Here is a 13,360-nt window from a genome sequence, read left to right as displayed (position 1 = left end):
ATGCCGGGCATGTCTGAAGGTGTCCATGCAAAAAGGTCGGATTGATTTTGCAAAAAGGTCCTGATGGCCTGTAATTCTGATGCGTTGATTGAGGTACCTACATAAGTAAATTTGTTAGAGTCATTATTAAAATATATTTTTTGTAGATCGTCGGAAGGTTTTGGGCGCTCGAGAAAATCGGCTCTTGGGTCAAGGTCGGCAAGTGGGTGGCCGTTTTGTTTGAGGTCGACATTGTTGACTTGTTGCTTTGGACGATTTTGAAATTTCATGCTGATGTTGTAACATTGCCGTGCTTCCTTATGATCTCCGTGGATTGTTACGACTTTATCGTTCTGCAGGAGAAACTTAACACACAGATGAACTGTGGAAACAATTGCGCCAAACTTGTTCAAAAAAGGTCGGCCGAGGATAAGGTTATAAGGACTGAAGCAATCAACTACTAAATATTGAATATCATTAGTTTTTGAAAGAGGGTGCTCACCCAGTGTGGTTTGTAACCACACTGAACCGATTATTGGAACCCGTTCTCCTGAGAATCCGACCAAGTCTCCTCCTGTTGACTGTAGTATGTTGTTGCTGAGCTTCATTTTTTGAAATGTGGAATAGAACAGAACGTCGGCACTGCTCCCGGGGTCCAAGAGTACTTTCCTTACCAATAAATCCCCTAGTTGAAGAGTAATTACCACAGGGTCGTCTAGATTTTGTATGTTGGAGTTGAAGTCGGCGTATGTGAAGGTAACTTCTGGTTGTTGACAAGTCATTTCAGCATCTTGTTGTGGTCCGTGTACCGAGCATATTGCTCGGAACGTCCTTTTCCTTGCCGAATTCGTGGATCCGCCACTAGCGTATCCTCCTGAAATGCAATTTATTATACCTCGGGGCCTTTCGTAGTGGCTTGAAGGTCCCTTATCTTTTCCTCGGTTTGGTTGTTCGGGGGAATCGTTTGTTGTGGAAGGGGGCACGCTTTTGGATGTGACCCCCAATGTATTTGTTGAGGTGTCCCTGCCTTGCCAATCGTTCTAAAAGGTCCTTGGCGACTACACAATCATCAGTGTTGTGGCCGTGCTTCTGATGGAAAGCGCAGTACTTGGATTTGTCTATATTCTTTGCATCTTGATAGGTGCCAGCTTTCCTTGGTGGTTTGATCAGCTTTGAGTTCAAGATCTCTTTGATTATGTCTTCTCTCTTGGTTTTGAACTGCGTATAAGAATCAAATCGAGGCGTTAGTTTAAGATTTTTCTTACTACCCGAGCTCTTTTTGTCTTCTCGGAAGTGTGACTTGTCAGTTCTCCGAGCTTGTCTGAGCTCTTCAATATCAATTTGTCCTTTTGCTTTCTCGTGAAATTCTGCAAGAGTCTTTGGCTTGGCTACTGCGATTGTTTCCTGGAACTTTCCAGGTCGAAGTCTGCTTTTGATTGCGTGTAGGTGGACCTCGGGGTGGAGGTCAGGTATACTGATCACGACCTTGGTGAAGCGGGTCATGTAGTCCTTCAAGCTTTCATTCGGTCCTTGCTTGATAGTATTCAAGTAATCGGAGTCGTGCAAATAAATTGCGGACCCGGCAAAATGTTCTTTGAATAACTTCGCCAGCTGTTGAAAATGAGAAATGGAACCTGCAGGCAAAGCACACAACCAATCAAGTGCAGGGCCGTCTAAATAATTCGGAAAACAACGACATAAAACTGTATCTGATGCACCATTGACGATCATTATTGATCGGAACTTCTTAAGAAACTTCCTTGGGTCTCCGAGTCCATCATAAGGTGTGAGGGTCAGCGGCAAAGTGAACCTCTTTGGTAATTCAAAGTTCATTACTTCCTCTGTGAAAGGTCCTACAAGGTCGTCGACCTCTTCCTTTCCATCTTCAAGTTGAGGTTCTTCGGCTCGGACAGTCTCCGACACATGAGAGGGTTGGGATTGATGTTCCTCATATTCTGGTTGCTGGCGGCGAGTATCGTTGTGCTCAATCTGAGCGTGATTTATTTCAGCGATTTGGGCAGACATTATTTGATTCTCGTTGGCCATTCGTTGATTGGCTTGTTGTAGATCAGCCACCATTCGCATGAGTTCGGACAGTGAAGGAGGTGGTGCGTCAGCCATGGGTGTGAATGGAGGTAATGAGACCAAAAGAAAAAGTATGATTTTCTCGGCCCCACGGTGGGCGCCAATTGATCTTGCCTGTGAAATAGATCAGTTTTAACTACCCAGTATCCACCGAGCAAAGTACTCGGAGGCTGAACGTCCAACTCTTGAATCCGAGCTTTTCTCCGTGTTGTATGAGAGTACGAGTAATGAAAAAATGGGGGAGTGTACCTGCAAAGGCACTCCAATGCTTAAGTTAGTATAGTGTTAAGTTCAGAACTTCTTATCAAAGAGATGCTTTACCTTTCTTTTATAGAGAATTCTTCGTCCGTTACATTCTAGGTGATAGATTGTCGGTTTCTGAGATGATTGGCTTTGTAACCGATTTTATTATGCCGTTTGAGACGTCGGTTATGATAAGAGTATTGATGTCACCGAGTTATAGCTCATAAAATCCGAGCAATAACAGAAAATGACGAGTTATGGTGACTGCCAATAACGGTCATGAGGCCGAGTTATAGCTCGTATCAATGACGACCATATCATATATATATATAGATTGTGATTGATTTTAGTTACATATGCATGTTTACTTGAAATAAAAAGTAGTTTTGGTTTTTAAAAGAAAACAGCGATACGGTTTCGAGTTAAAGACTCATATTTTATTATTAAATATATATGAAAGTGGTCGTAATACTTCTCGCTATCAGAGTGGCATAGTCGGAAGCGTGACATTCTGGTAGTAAGAGTGTTATATTATGGTATCAGAGCAGTTCGTTTCTGTTAGAGCCTTGGGAATGCAATGACTATGATTCACTGCATATTCTGAGTATCTGTCTTGTTGTAAGTCTTGTCCCGATGACAAGAGTTAGAGCTTTATGTACATGACAATCTACTAATTAATTCCGTTTGGTTATCATTACATACTTGATGTTATTAAGTTTGGCCAGCTTGATACTGATGGTTTATGAACATGAGAGCATTAACGGGTTATCATAGATGAGATAGAAATCATAGATAATGCATATCGCAGGGTTTGGAAAAATGTTAGGAGTTGAAGGTTGGGAAGTTGAAGCTCTGGAGTTGGTACGAATTCGGTGTGCAGATGATATACCCGTCGTTCTAATACCAGTCTGCCTTGTAACCTTTTTGCATCGAGCCTACCTTGTATCTTCTGCTTCGTACCACAATTTTTCTCCATACATGTTTTATGCTATATGAACATCTTGGTATTTGAAACTGTATATATATATCTATATGCTGAGACTTTTTGCTTTTCTATAAGATGTTTTAAAGTAAAGTATTGAGACTTTATAATGTTTTGTGTATTATGTTAATTTTCAAGGATGAAAATTTTTATTAGTGGGGTAGAATGTAAGATCCCAAATTTTTGGAAAATTAAATAATAAATCATTTATGATTTATTTTATTTATTCGAAAATATATTTTCAGAGATTTTTATATTAATTGAGTACTTTCTTATTATTAATTTAAAGCTTTAGTGATTTTAAAATAACGAGGATTTTATATGTTTTAATTTGAATAATTAGATTTTTAATTTTATTTTATAATTTCAAGAAAATTAATTTGATTATCTCTAATTCTTGGATTAGAGTATTTATTAGAAAATAATTTGTAAATTGATGAACAAATAGTTTCTATACATAAATATTATTAGATTAAAATTGGTTTCCAATTACTATGTTATCCCTATTTTTATTTGAAATTACCAAAAATTATCCTTGCCCTTTTTAACTCACCAACCCTAATTTTAACATAACAAAACCCTAACCCAAACCCTTTAGCCGCCACCCCAACCCTCCTTTCCTCACTCTCTCAACGGAAACACAACCCAACCCATACACATACTGTGAATCAGATAAGAGAGGGAGTTGCCCTGCAAGGGAGAAGAAGGGAGAAGGAAGGAGGGAGCCGCGCCACCACCGCGCAATCGTCGCACCTAGCTAGCCACTAGTCGGCGCTGATGTTATCGAAAGGTGGAGCGCGACCATGACGAGGAATCGTCGCCGTCGTTGCCGAGCTGGGAGAGAGGAAGCGTCGCTGCTCGCCGTTGCACATTGCTAAGGGGAGAGAGACGCGAGGCAGGAGCCCAACAAGAGAGGAAGAGGGCGCGCACGGGGGAAGGACGGCGTTGTTGTCACAGCCATCAGAGCCGCCGAGAAGAATAGAAGGAAGGGGCACTTCTTCACACGTCATTGTCGAGCTTGAAGAGGAGGAGTTGTGTCCCACGCCACTGCCGTTCAAGGAGCTATGCTCCGTCGCTATTTTGACGCTGTTGAGCCGCTCTGCAGCTACTTGGTTCAGTTTCTTCTTAGTTGCGGTAAGCTTTTCGTTCCTAAAGTCCTTTTGTCACTATTCTATTATCTTAGCTGAGGTTTTGGCGGCGTTATTTTCTATAAGATTGATTTTTGGTTATTATATGTTGTGATTGGAGTTGCTGTGGTTGTTGCAAAAGTGGTTTGGAGCTGACGTTGTGGCTGCCACCGTTGCGGGCTGATGAGCGGATAATTTATATGCTTTTTAGCATTGTTTTTACATAGTTTTCAGTATGATTTGATTAGTTTTTAGTATATTTTTATTAGTTTTTAAATAAAATTACATTTCTGGACTTTACTATGAGTTTGTGTGTTTTTTCTGTGATTTCAGGTAATTTCTGGCTGAAATTGAGGAACTTGAGCAAAAATCAGATTCAGAGGTTGAAGAAGGACTGCAGATGCTGTTGGATTCTGACATCCCTACACTCAAAGTAGATTTTCTAGAGCTACAGAAGTCCAAACGGCGCGCTCTCAATTGCGTTGGAAAGTAGACATCCAGGGCGTTCCAGAAATATATAATAGTCCATACTTTGCCCGAGTTTAGACGATGCAAACTGGCGTTCAACGCCAGCTTTCTGCCCTATTCTGACGTTAAATGCCAGAAACAAGTTACAAACTGGCGTTCAACTCCAAGGAAGACCTCTACATGTGAAAGCTTCAATGCTCAGCCCAAGTACACACCAAGTGGGCCCAGAAGTGGATTTCTGCATCATTTACTCATTTCTGTAAATCCTAGTAACTAGTTTAGTATAAATAGGACTTTTTACTATTGTATATGGATCTTTGGATCAGATCTTTGATTAGTTTTATGCTATCTTAGACCTCCATGGAAGGCTGGCCACTCGGCCATGGCTACCCTATTTTCACTTATGTATTTTCAACGGTAGAGTTTCTACACACCATAGATTAAGGTGTGGAGCTCTGCTGTTCCTCATGAATTAATGCAAAGTACTATTGTTTTTCTATTCAATTCAAGCCTATTTCTTCTCTAAGATATTCATTCTCACACAAGAACATGATGAATGTGATGATTATGTGACGCTCATCATCATTCTCACTTATGAACGTGTGCCTGACAAACACTTCCGTTCTACATGCAAACAAGCTTGAATGTGTATCTCTTAGCCTTCTGATCGTGAGATCAGAGTCTTTGTAGTATAGGATAGAACTATTGGCAGCCATTCTTGAGGTCCGAAAATTCTAAACATTGTCTGTGGTATTCCGAGTAGGATCCGGGAAGGGATGGCTGTGACGAGCTTCAAACTCGCGAGTGCTGGGCGTAGTGACAGACGCAAAAGGATTACTGAATCCTATTCCAGTATGATCGAGAACCGACAGATGAATAGCCGTGCGGTGACAGCGCATCTTGGACCATTTTCACTGAGAGGATGGGAAGTAGCCATTGACAACGGTGATGCCCTACACAAAGCTTGCCATAGAAAGGAGTGGGAATGATTGGATGAAGACAGCAGGAAAGCAGAGGTTCAGGAGGAACGAAAGCATCTCTATACGCTTATATAAAATTCTCACCAATGACTTACATAAGTATCTCTATCACATTTTACGTTTTATTTATCTTTTAATTATTAAAACTCTATAACCATCTGAATCCGTCTGACTGAGATTTACAAGGTGACCATAGCTTGCTTCAAGCCGACAATCTCCGTGGGATCGACCCTTACTCACGTAAGGTTTATTACTTGGACGACCCAGTGCACTTGCTGGTTAGTTGTGCAAAGTTGTGACAAAGTGTGTGAATTACGTTCCGAGCACCAAGTTTCTGGCGCCGTTGTTAAGGATCACAATTTCGTGCACCACGGGCCGAGAGAAAAACTGAGTTTGTCACGTAGTTAAGTTGCGAACGAGGTAGAGTCGCTTTCCTTAAACTTGTTTTTATTTTCAAGAATTGTTATAAATCGATATTAATCCAAATAATATATTTTTGGTGATTATGTGAGTCTTATGGATTGAACTGTGTTGTTTTGGATAAATGATTGATTTATTGATTGATTAAATTGGTTTCTGATTTGTGATATAATGATTATTGAGTGTTTGAACGTGTATTGATAATTGAAGTTGATTTATTGTGATTTATTGGATTATTGTGAATTACTGGATTGGTTGTTCAAAATTTTGCGTTTTTATTGATTTCCTTGAGTTGAGTCGGAGTTGTTGAAATAATGATTTATATGAAATGATGTTGAGAATTGGAATTGATTTGAGATATCGGAAGTGGTTTTGAATTTGGAAATGAGTTAGAAAGAGTTTGAGAAATGTTTTGGTTGGAACCTTTGAAGGGTGGCAAAGTCCATATTTAGAGGAGATGTTGTCGAAATTTTTATAGAACTCTGATACTTTGTTTGAAGCATTATTTAAAAGGAAATTTGATCCAAGGATTTTATTATTTGGTTTTGATTTATTAAGAAAGGAATTATGATTTGAGGTTGATTTATTCAAAAAAGGAATTTGTTTTTAGTTTGATTCATCTAGAAAATGATTATATTTTGAGCTCGGATTCCTATGAAAGGAACTATGTTTTAAGTTTGATTAAAGAATTTCATTTTTAGTGATTTTGGTAAATTTAAAGAATTTGAATCCGATTGGTGAAGAAAGATGATATTGGGTCTTTGGAAAATTGTGGAACTCGAGAATGAAGTGAAAGTGTGCCAAACACTATATTCTCGAAACGATAGTGTGCTAGACACTATATCCTCAAAACATGTGAGGATTGGGTAGTACCCCGCTCACATAACCTTCTCTGCCACAAGAGTGTGCCAGGCACTATATCCTTGGAATGAGCATGCAAGTGTGCCACACACTATATACTCAGAACGATAGTGTGCCGAGAACTATATCCCTAATGTGGCAGAAAGGCTACATTCGAAAGGATGTGTCAGGTGTAAACCCCGGTTAAATTAGTAGATAATTAGTTAATAAATTATTTTTTAATAAGGAGGATTAGAAATGCGAATATTATATCAAAATAGGGTAGAGCTCATCGAAACGAGAATTTTGACACTAATTTCGAAGAAATCGGTCCAAGATTGGACCAAATAGGCCGAACCGGCTGAACCGGATCCAAACCGGGCCGTCGGTCCAACCGGACCAACACTTTAAATGAGCTGAAAGCCCTTTCTTCCTCATTTTCACGTATGAACAACGTGAAAGCTCCAGGGAGAATGAAAGCTCCCGAAACCTTACGGTAATCTTCCGATCCCTGTAACTTCTCCGTCCGAGCTCCGATCGCTGCACCGTTTGCGGCCACGCGTTCACCGCGTCGAGCTCTACATTTCTATCGGAACAATTTCATAGGTAACTTGTTTAATCACTCTCAGCTTCATCTTCCCCCAATTTTCGAATTTTAAGTGGGAATATTGAATTTCTTTGATTTCTGATGTTTTAGGATCCAATTAGCTTGAGAGAAACGTTCACTCTTGCTTATGTGAAGCTTGGGTAAGGTGAGGATACGATAATTCTATTTTAATTTCATTAAATTTGAGCTTTGAGTATTAAATTGAGTATATATGTATTATGAATGTGTATTAGGTTGAAAATAAATAATTGGAGCTTGAAATTGTGAATACTGGAACTTGGAGGAAGCGGATTAGTTGAGTTTTGAGGGGCTGTTTTAGTTTTGAATAAATAGCTTTGGTCGTTACGTGGAAATCGGCTAAGGTATGGTTTAGGTTTCTTGCATTTAATATATAATGTTCTGTGAAAACTTAGGCTAGATGACCATTGGATAAGTTGGAATGCAGGTGTATGTTTAATGTTTAGTAATTTATCGATGAATATATTTGGTTGAAGTTTATTGGATAATTAGTTTTTAATTTTGGATGGTGAATGTTGTTATGTTAATTTGGAGAGAATTATGGTTGAATGTTATTGTTGATTAACTAATGATTTGGTGAATTATTGATTTGAGGTATAACTATTGTGGAGGTTGTTGTGATAATGAGGTATTTTGTGTTAAAAGCCTAGGATTTGTGAACTATGATCCTTAGTTGAATTTTGGTTGTTGGATTTGAATATTGTATGAGTTTAATTGTTGATTTGAGGTAGATTTATTGTGGTGGTTGTTATGATGATGAGAAAGGGTATGTTGAATTGAAAAGAATACAGGTTTGGACCCGAACAGGGTGGCAAAGTCCGAGTTTTAGAGGAGATGCTGCCGAAATTTTATAAAAATTAGAGATTTTGTTTATATGATTATTTAAAAAGATTTAGATTTAAAGGTTATATGGTTTGATTTTGAGTTATTAAGAAAATGAGCATGTTTTAAGTTTAGTTCATTTGGAAAAGAATGAATTATGTTTTGAATTGGAACTAATGATGGACGGAATGAGAGGTGTGATAATGAAGGATAATGATTGAATATGATTGACATATAATGATGAATGAGATGTGATTGAGAATGATGTGGATGTTGATGAATTTTAATTGAATTATTTATATGGCTTATGAATTTGAATAATCTGAGATACGAGATTCCCTGGATTAAGTGCCGTGGCTTGCCACCACGTGTACCAGGTTGAAAACTCGATACTCTGTTGACCCTACGACGTAAGTGTGACCGGGCACTATATAAATTCCCGGGAATGTTACCCCCATTGAGCAATATTGATTATTTGAGAAAAATCTATGCATAGACTCTTGGGGATGCACGTCGGGGGACAGTCTAAGGACAATTCAGACTTGTCGGGTTGGCTGGATAACCGACAGATGAGTCTCATCAGCCATAGGACAGGCATGCATCATATGCATATTACTTGAATTACTTGCTTGTGCTCTAATTGGGTGTGCCTATCTGTATTTGCCATGCTAAATGTGTATTTGTTACCTGCAGTAGTTGTAACTTTCTTGTGTTTGCCTTTATCTGTTTATTTGTCTGTGAAAATACATGATGGAATTGGAGGTATGGAGGAATGGCAGTATAGGACTTAGATTTAAGGTTAAGTTAAGTTAGGATTAAATATTTCTAGGAAACCACCTTTTATGACTTCTGTTTAATACTTTAAGCTCTACAATCTGAGTGTCGGCGTTCTAGGATTGCCTCTGGCATTCCTAGGACCTTATATATTATGTGTGTGGCACCTTTACCATACTGAGAACCTCCGGTTCTCATTCCATACTATGTTGTTATTTTTCAGATGCAGGTCGAGAGGCATCTCGTTAGGCGTCTGGACTCTTGAAGCGGAGTGGTTACTGGGATATTTTGTTATGCTATGATGTATATATATGTACTTAGTTTTCTCTCCGCATGACTTATTCTTTTTGATCCTCTTAGAGGTTTATGGAGAGGCAGGATTGTGTATATGTACTTTTGGGTTTTGGATATGTATGTATATATATGTGTAAATATTCTCCGGCCAGTCTTGACTTCGCAGGCTGAGTTAGGAGCTTGATATTTTGTATCTTTGGCACTCTGTTCCCACTTCTGTTAGCTTATGTTTGATAGTTATGGTTTTCTTAGCACGTAAGTTAACTCGTTCCTTGAGCGTTGCGCCTTTATTGTGCGATTTTTATTTTCCCCTTTTCTTCAAGGCTCCTAGCATATTATAACTCTTCTGCTATTATATGTACTTATTTTATTTTAGAGGTCGTAATACCACATCACCTCTGTTTTACGACTTAAGCGTAAAGCTTTGTGTGGTAGGGTGTTACATCAGGTTGGCAAATTATAACCGATAATGTGATATCACAGCCAGTAGGATAGACATGCATCATACTGCATTTGTTTTCCATTGTTTGGGTGTGCTTAAGTATCTTGGTTTGCCTATGTAAATAATTCTATTGTTAATTACTATACTTGATGTAATGGCTCTTGATTGTGTTTGAACTACATTACTTGTGATTGTGACTGTCAGTTCGGGTTATGATGGTAGGAGTGTGATTTGATATTGTGTTAGGTCAGAGGCCATCATGTGATTCTGTTTGGGCTGGAGGCCATGATAGGATGAATCGGTGGCAGTTTGATGAAATTATTTCTTTGGTGCATGTAGTGAAAGGTTACGAGATATTGTGTTTAATTGGAGTTTTTATAAATTCAAATATGAATTCGAATTTTGGGTAATTAACTAATGATTTTTGAACAGGTTTGGATTTTTGGATGATAACTATTAGTTTTCAAAAAGATTCATAAGACGAACAACGATCACTGCAATTGAAAAATAATTTTTTTTTAAATATCCTCTTATGACAATTCTTAAAAACCCCTTACTGAAAACCCTTTTAAGGACGATATTCTCAACCCCTAGAGATTTTCCTTTTTAGGAAATAGATGGAGAAGCTTGTGAAGAGATCTTTACGTTTTCGCTTATACAATATTGTTGTACGAGCTTAGTTATTACTTTTCCCTCGCCCTTGTTATTATTGTATTTTGTAAGAGGGAAATGGGTTTTAATGATATGTATGTATGTATGTATGTATGTATGTATGTATATATGTATGTATGTATGTATGTATATTTGCAAGCTATTTGTATAAGGAGTTTTGTATATATATGAGGATTGTGATTGATTTTAGTTACATATGCATATTTGATTGAAATAAAAAGTAATTTCGGTTTTCAAAAGAAAATAGCGATATGGTTTCGAATTAAAGCTCATATTTTATTATTAAATACATACGAAAGTCATCGTAATACTTCTTGCTATCAGAGTGGCGCAGCCAGAAGTGTGACATTATTCTGATAGTAAAGGTGTTACAAGTTACGCCTTAAAGTTTCAAAATCAAAATTCGGTGAATTAGAAATTGAGGGGCCAAATTGAGTTGGGGGTCAAATTTCAGAGGCCATTTTGAGTATTAACTCCAAACATATGCATACACTCTCAAAAAAGACACCATTTGATATTTTGTTAACAACTAACATTTTTTTATCGAACAGATAACTTTCTTTTTATAGAAATTGCTAAATGGTACTTGCAGATATCTGCAAAAGTATTAGTTTTGTAACTAAAAAAATAAATAAATATTTCCTATTTTGAACATAAACTGAGAGAAAGTGCAACATTTGATTATAAAAAATCTTAACAAGCAGAAATAGAGACATAATTTAGTCTCTTTTGTTTCAAAAACTACATAAATTTGCAGCAACACAATGAGATACTTTTTCTTCTGAGCTCCTCTGAGAAGTAGATATATATGAACACTTTCTTGGTCTGTAAAAACCTCTATAAAAAAGAAATATTCCTTTTGGCATCTTTCTTCTAAATTTGGAGAACTTATATAACCAAATCTAAAACACATATATAAGAGAATCATCACACGAAAATCTAGATCTCCAAATAGAGACTGAACACAAAAATTAAAATTAAGGAGATGAGAAGAAGGAGTAGGTGAGGAATAGAAGGAAAGAAGGGAAGGAAAAGGAACAGAGCAAAGGAAGAGGAGAGACAGGGTAAAAATCAAACCATGCAAGAAGAGGAAATAGGAAAGAAAGAGGAAGAGAAAAGGAGAAGAGAGAAGAGAGAAGCCAGAAGAGGAGGGCTACCTCTGCCAAAGGTTGGCATGGTGGCAACAACCCTCCACCACACTACTAGACTAGTCGTGATTACGAATGGAGCCTTTGACGGTCATTTTGGTGGCAAAGATTACCATTGGTAAACCTTGATGGAATCAGTAATTTATTTCGGTTGCAGTTGATAAGTTTTGGTGCGAGCTTGCCGCCATTGGGTGGAAAAAATCTTACTGACGAATTAATCATTAATAAATATACATCTTGATCATTTGTAATTTGAATAAAATAAATGAATTAATTATCAATGTAGTTTCATTTACATAATTTAACTGATGGTCTAGCTAGCAGTAAAATTAATTATTGCCGATTTTGCTGTCGATAATATCAAAAAGTGTTGTAGTAACCACTGATAGTTTTGTTAAACTTGCAAAAAAGAATTTTGAGAGAGAGAGAGAGAGTAATGTATAGTATGCATTAAATTTTAACTAACATGTTCTTTTTTTATACTTATTAATTAGAATATAATTTCAAATATATAATTAATTACTAAATATTTTACAGTTCTTTGTTCAGCCGTTAAAAAAAGTAATTTAATAGTTATCTAAAATATGTGGTTCAAGATCTAAATTCTAAAAGTAAAACCACTCTTCAATTTTGGGTACTAGTAAAAAAGCGAATCAAATTTAGAAATAGAAATGAAGAAGATTAAGTAGATGCTTGACAATAATCATAAGTAACATAAAAATAGGTAAAATAAAAGAACATCTTAAAATATTAACTTGAACAATACATAATAAAGATTGTTTACACTTTTCAAAATTTCAAAGTGTTTAAAATTTGCAGACATAACCTTATGTCCTTAATAGAATTTCAAACGAACACACATGGCCAAACTAACAAACAATAGAAAAGAAACTTTGCAAAAAAATAATAAAGTGCATAATTGTAAAAAAAAATGTAAAATATGGAAGGAGCCCTATGCTAAATCTAATTTAAAACAGAATACAAAAGTCTCTAGGATATATGAGTGTTTAAGTGTATCTTTGAGAAGAAATTTTTACTCTTTATTTGTCTCTTAATTCCCTATTTATAGAGTTCTTCGACCGGTAGTTTCTCGCCAAGTGTTAAAAATCACTTGACCAGCATTAACCTTTCTTGCCAAGAATTGAACTTGCCCGTGATGATTTAAAACTGTTCGATCATAGGCCTTTGGATCATGCCTTCACAAAGCATCTTCGACTTGTCTTACAATCTCAATCATAACAATAATTTACAAAGTCCTGTTTTGACACTCTTTTTACAAATTTATGCATTCATACTTTTCTAAAGAACTTCATGTCGATATGAGCACAAGACCAAATCCTCGACAAATATTTAATTCAAGATAACACTAACAACCGTATTTTAACTCGTTTAAATGTTCAAGATATCTACTATATCTGATATGCAAAAAATTTTGCACAAATGGTCAAAGTAAAAAAGA

General features: G+C 36.9%; 1 protein-coding gene and 1 long non-coding RNA gene across 3 annotated transcripts; one reads left to right on the top strand and one right to left on the bottom strand.

The window, feature by feature from the left end:
* Positions 1-906: 906 nt before the first annotated feature.
* On the bottom strand, positions 907-2,100 carry LOC112730198 (uncharacterized). The gene has a single exon (XM_025780297.1). It carries the CDS (start codon positions 2,098-2,100, stop codon positions 907-909), a length of 1,194 nt encoding a protein of 397 aa, XP_025636082.1.
* A 5,466-nt stretch (positions 2,101-7,566) lies between these two features.
* On the top strand, positions 7,567-9,879 carry LOC140177054 (uncharacterized). 2 transcript variants are annotated; one of them, XR_011868689.1, is made up of 4 exons: positions 7,567-7,730; positions 7,822-7,871; positions 7,965-8,093; positions 9,569-9,879. It is a non-coding gene; the product is annotated as an uncharacterized lncRNA (long non-coding RNA). The 2 variants fall into 2 exon arrangements; XR_011868690.1 differs by having other exon boundaries at positions 7,822-7,876.
* Positions 9,880-13,360: the final 3,481 nt, after the last annotated feature.

Source organism: Arachis hypogaea, chromosome 12, assembly GCF_003086295.3.
Source record: "Arachis hypogaea cultivar Tifrunner chromosome 12, arahy.Tifrunner.gnm2.J5K5, whole genome shotgun sequence".
NCBI classification, from domain to species: domain Eukaryota; kingdom Viridiplantae; phylum Streptophyta; class Magnoliopsida; order Fabales; family Fabaceae; genus Arachis; species Arachis hypogaea.
The sequence above is the reverse complement of the archived record's forward strand: the minus strand, read 5'-3'. Positions and strand labels throughout refer to the sequence as shown.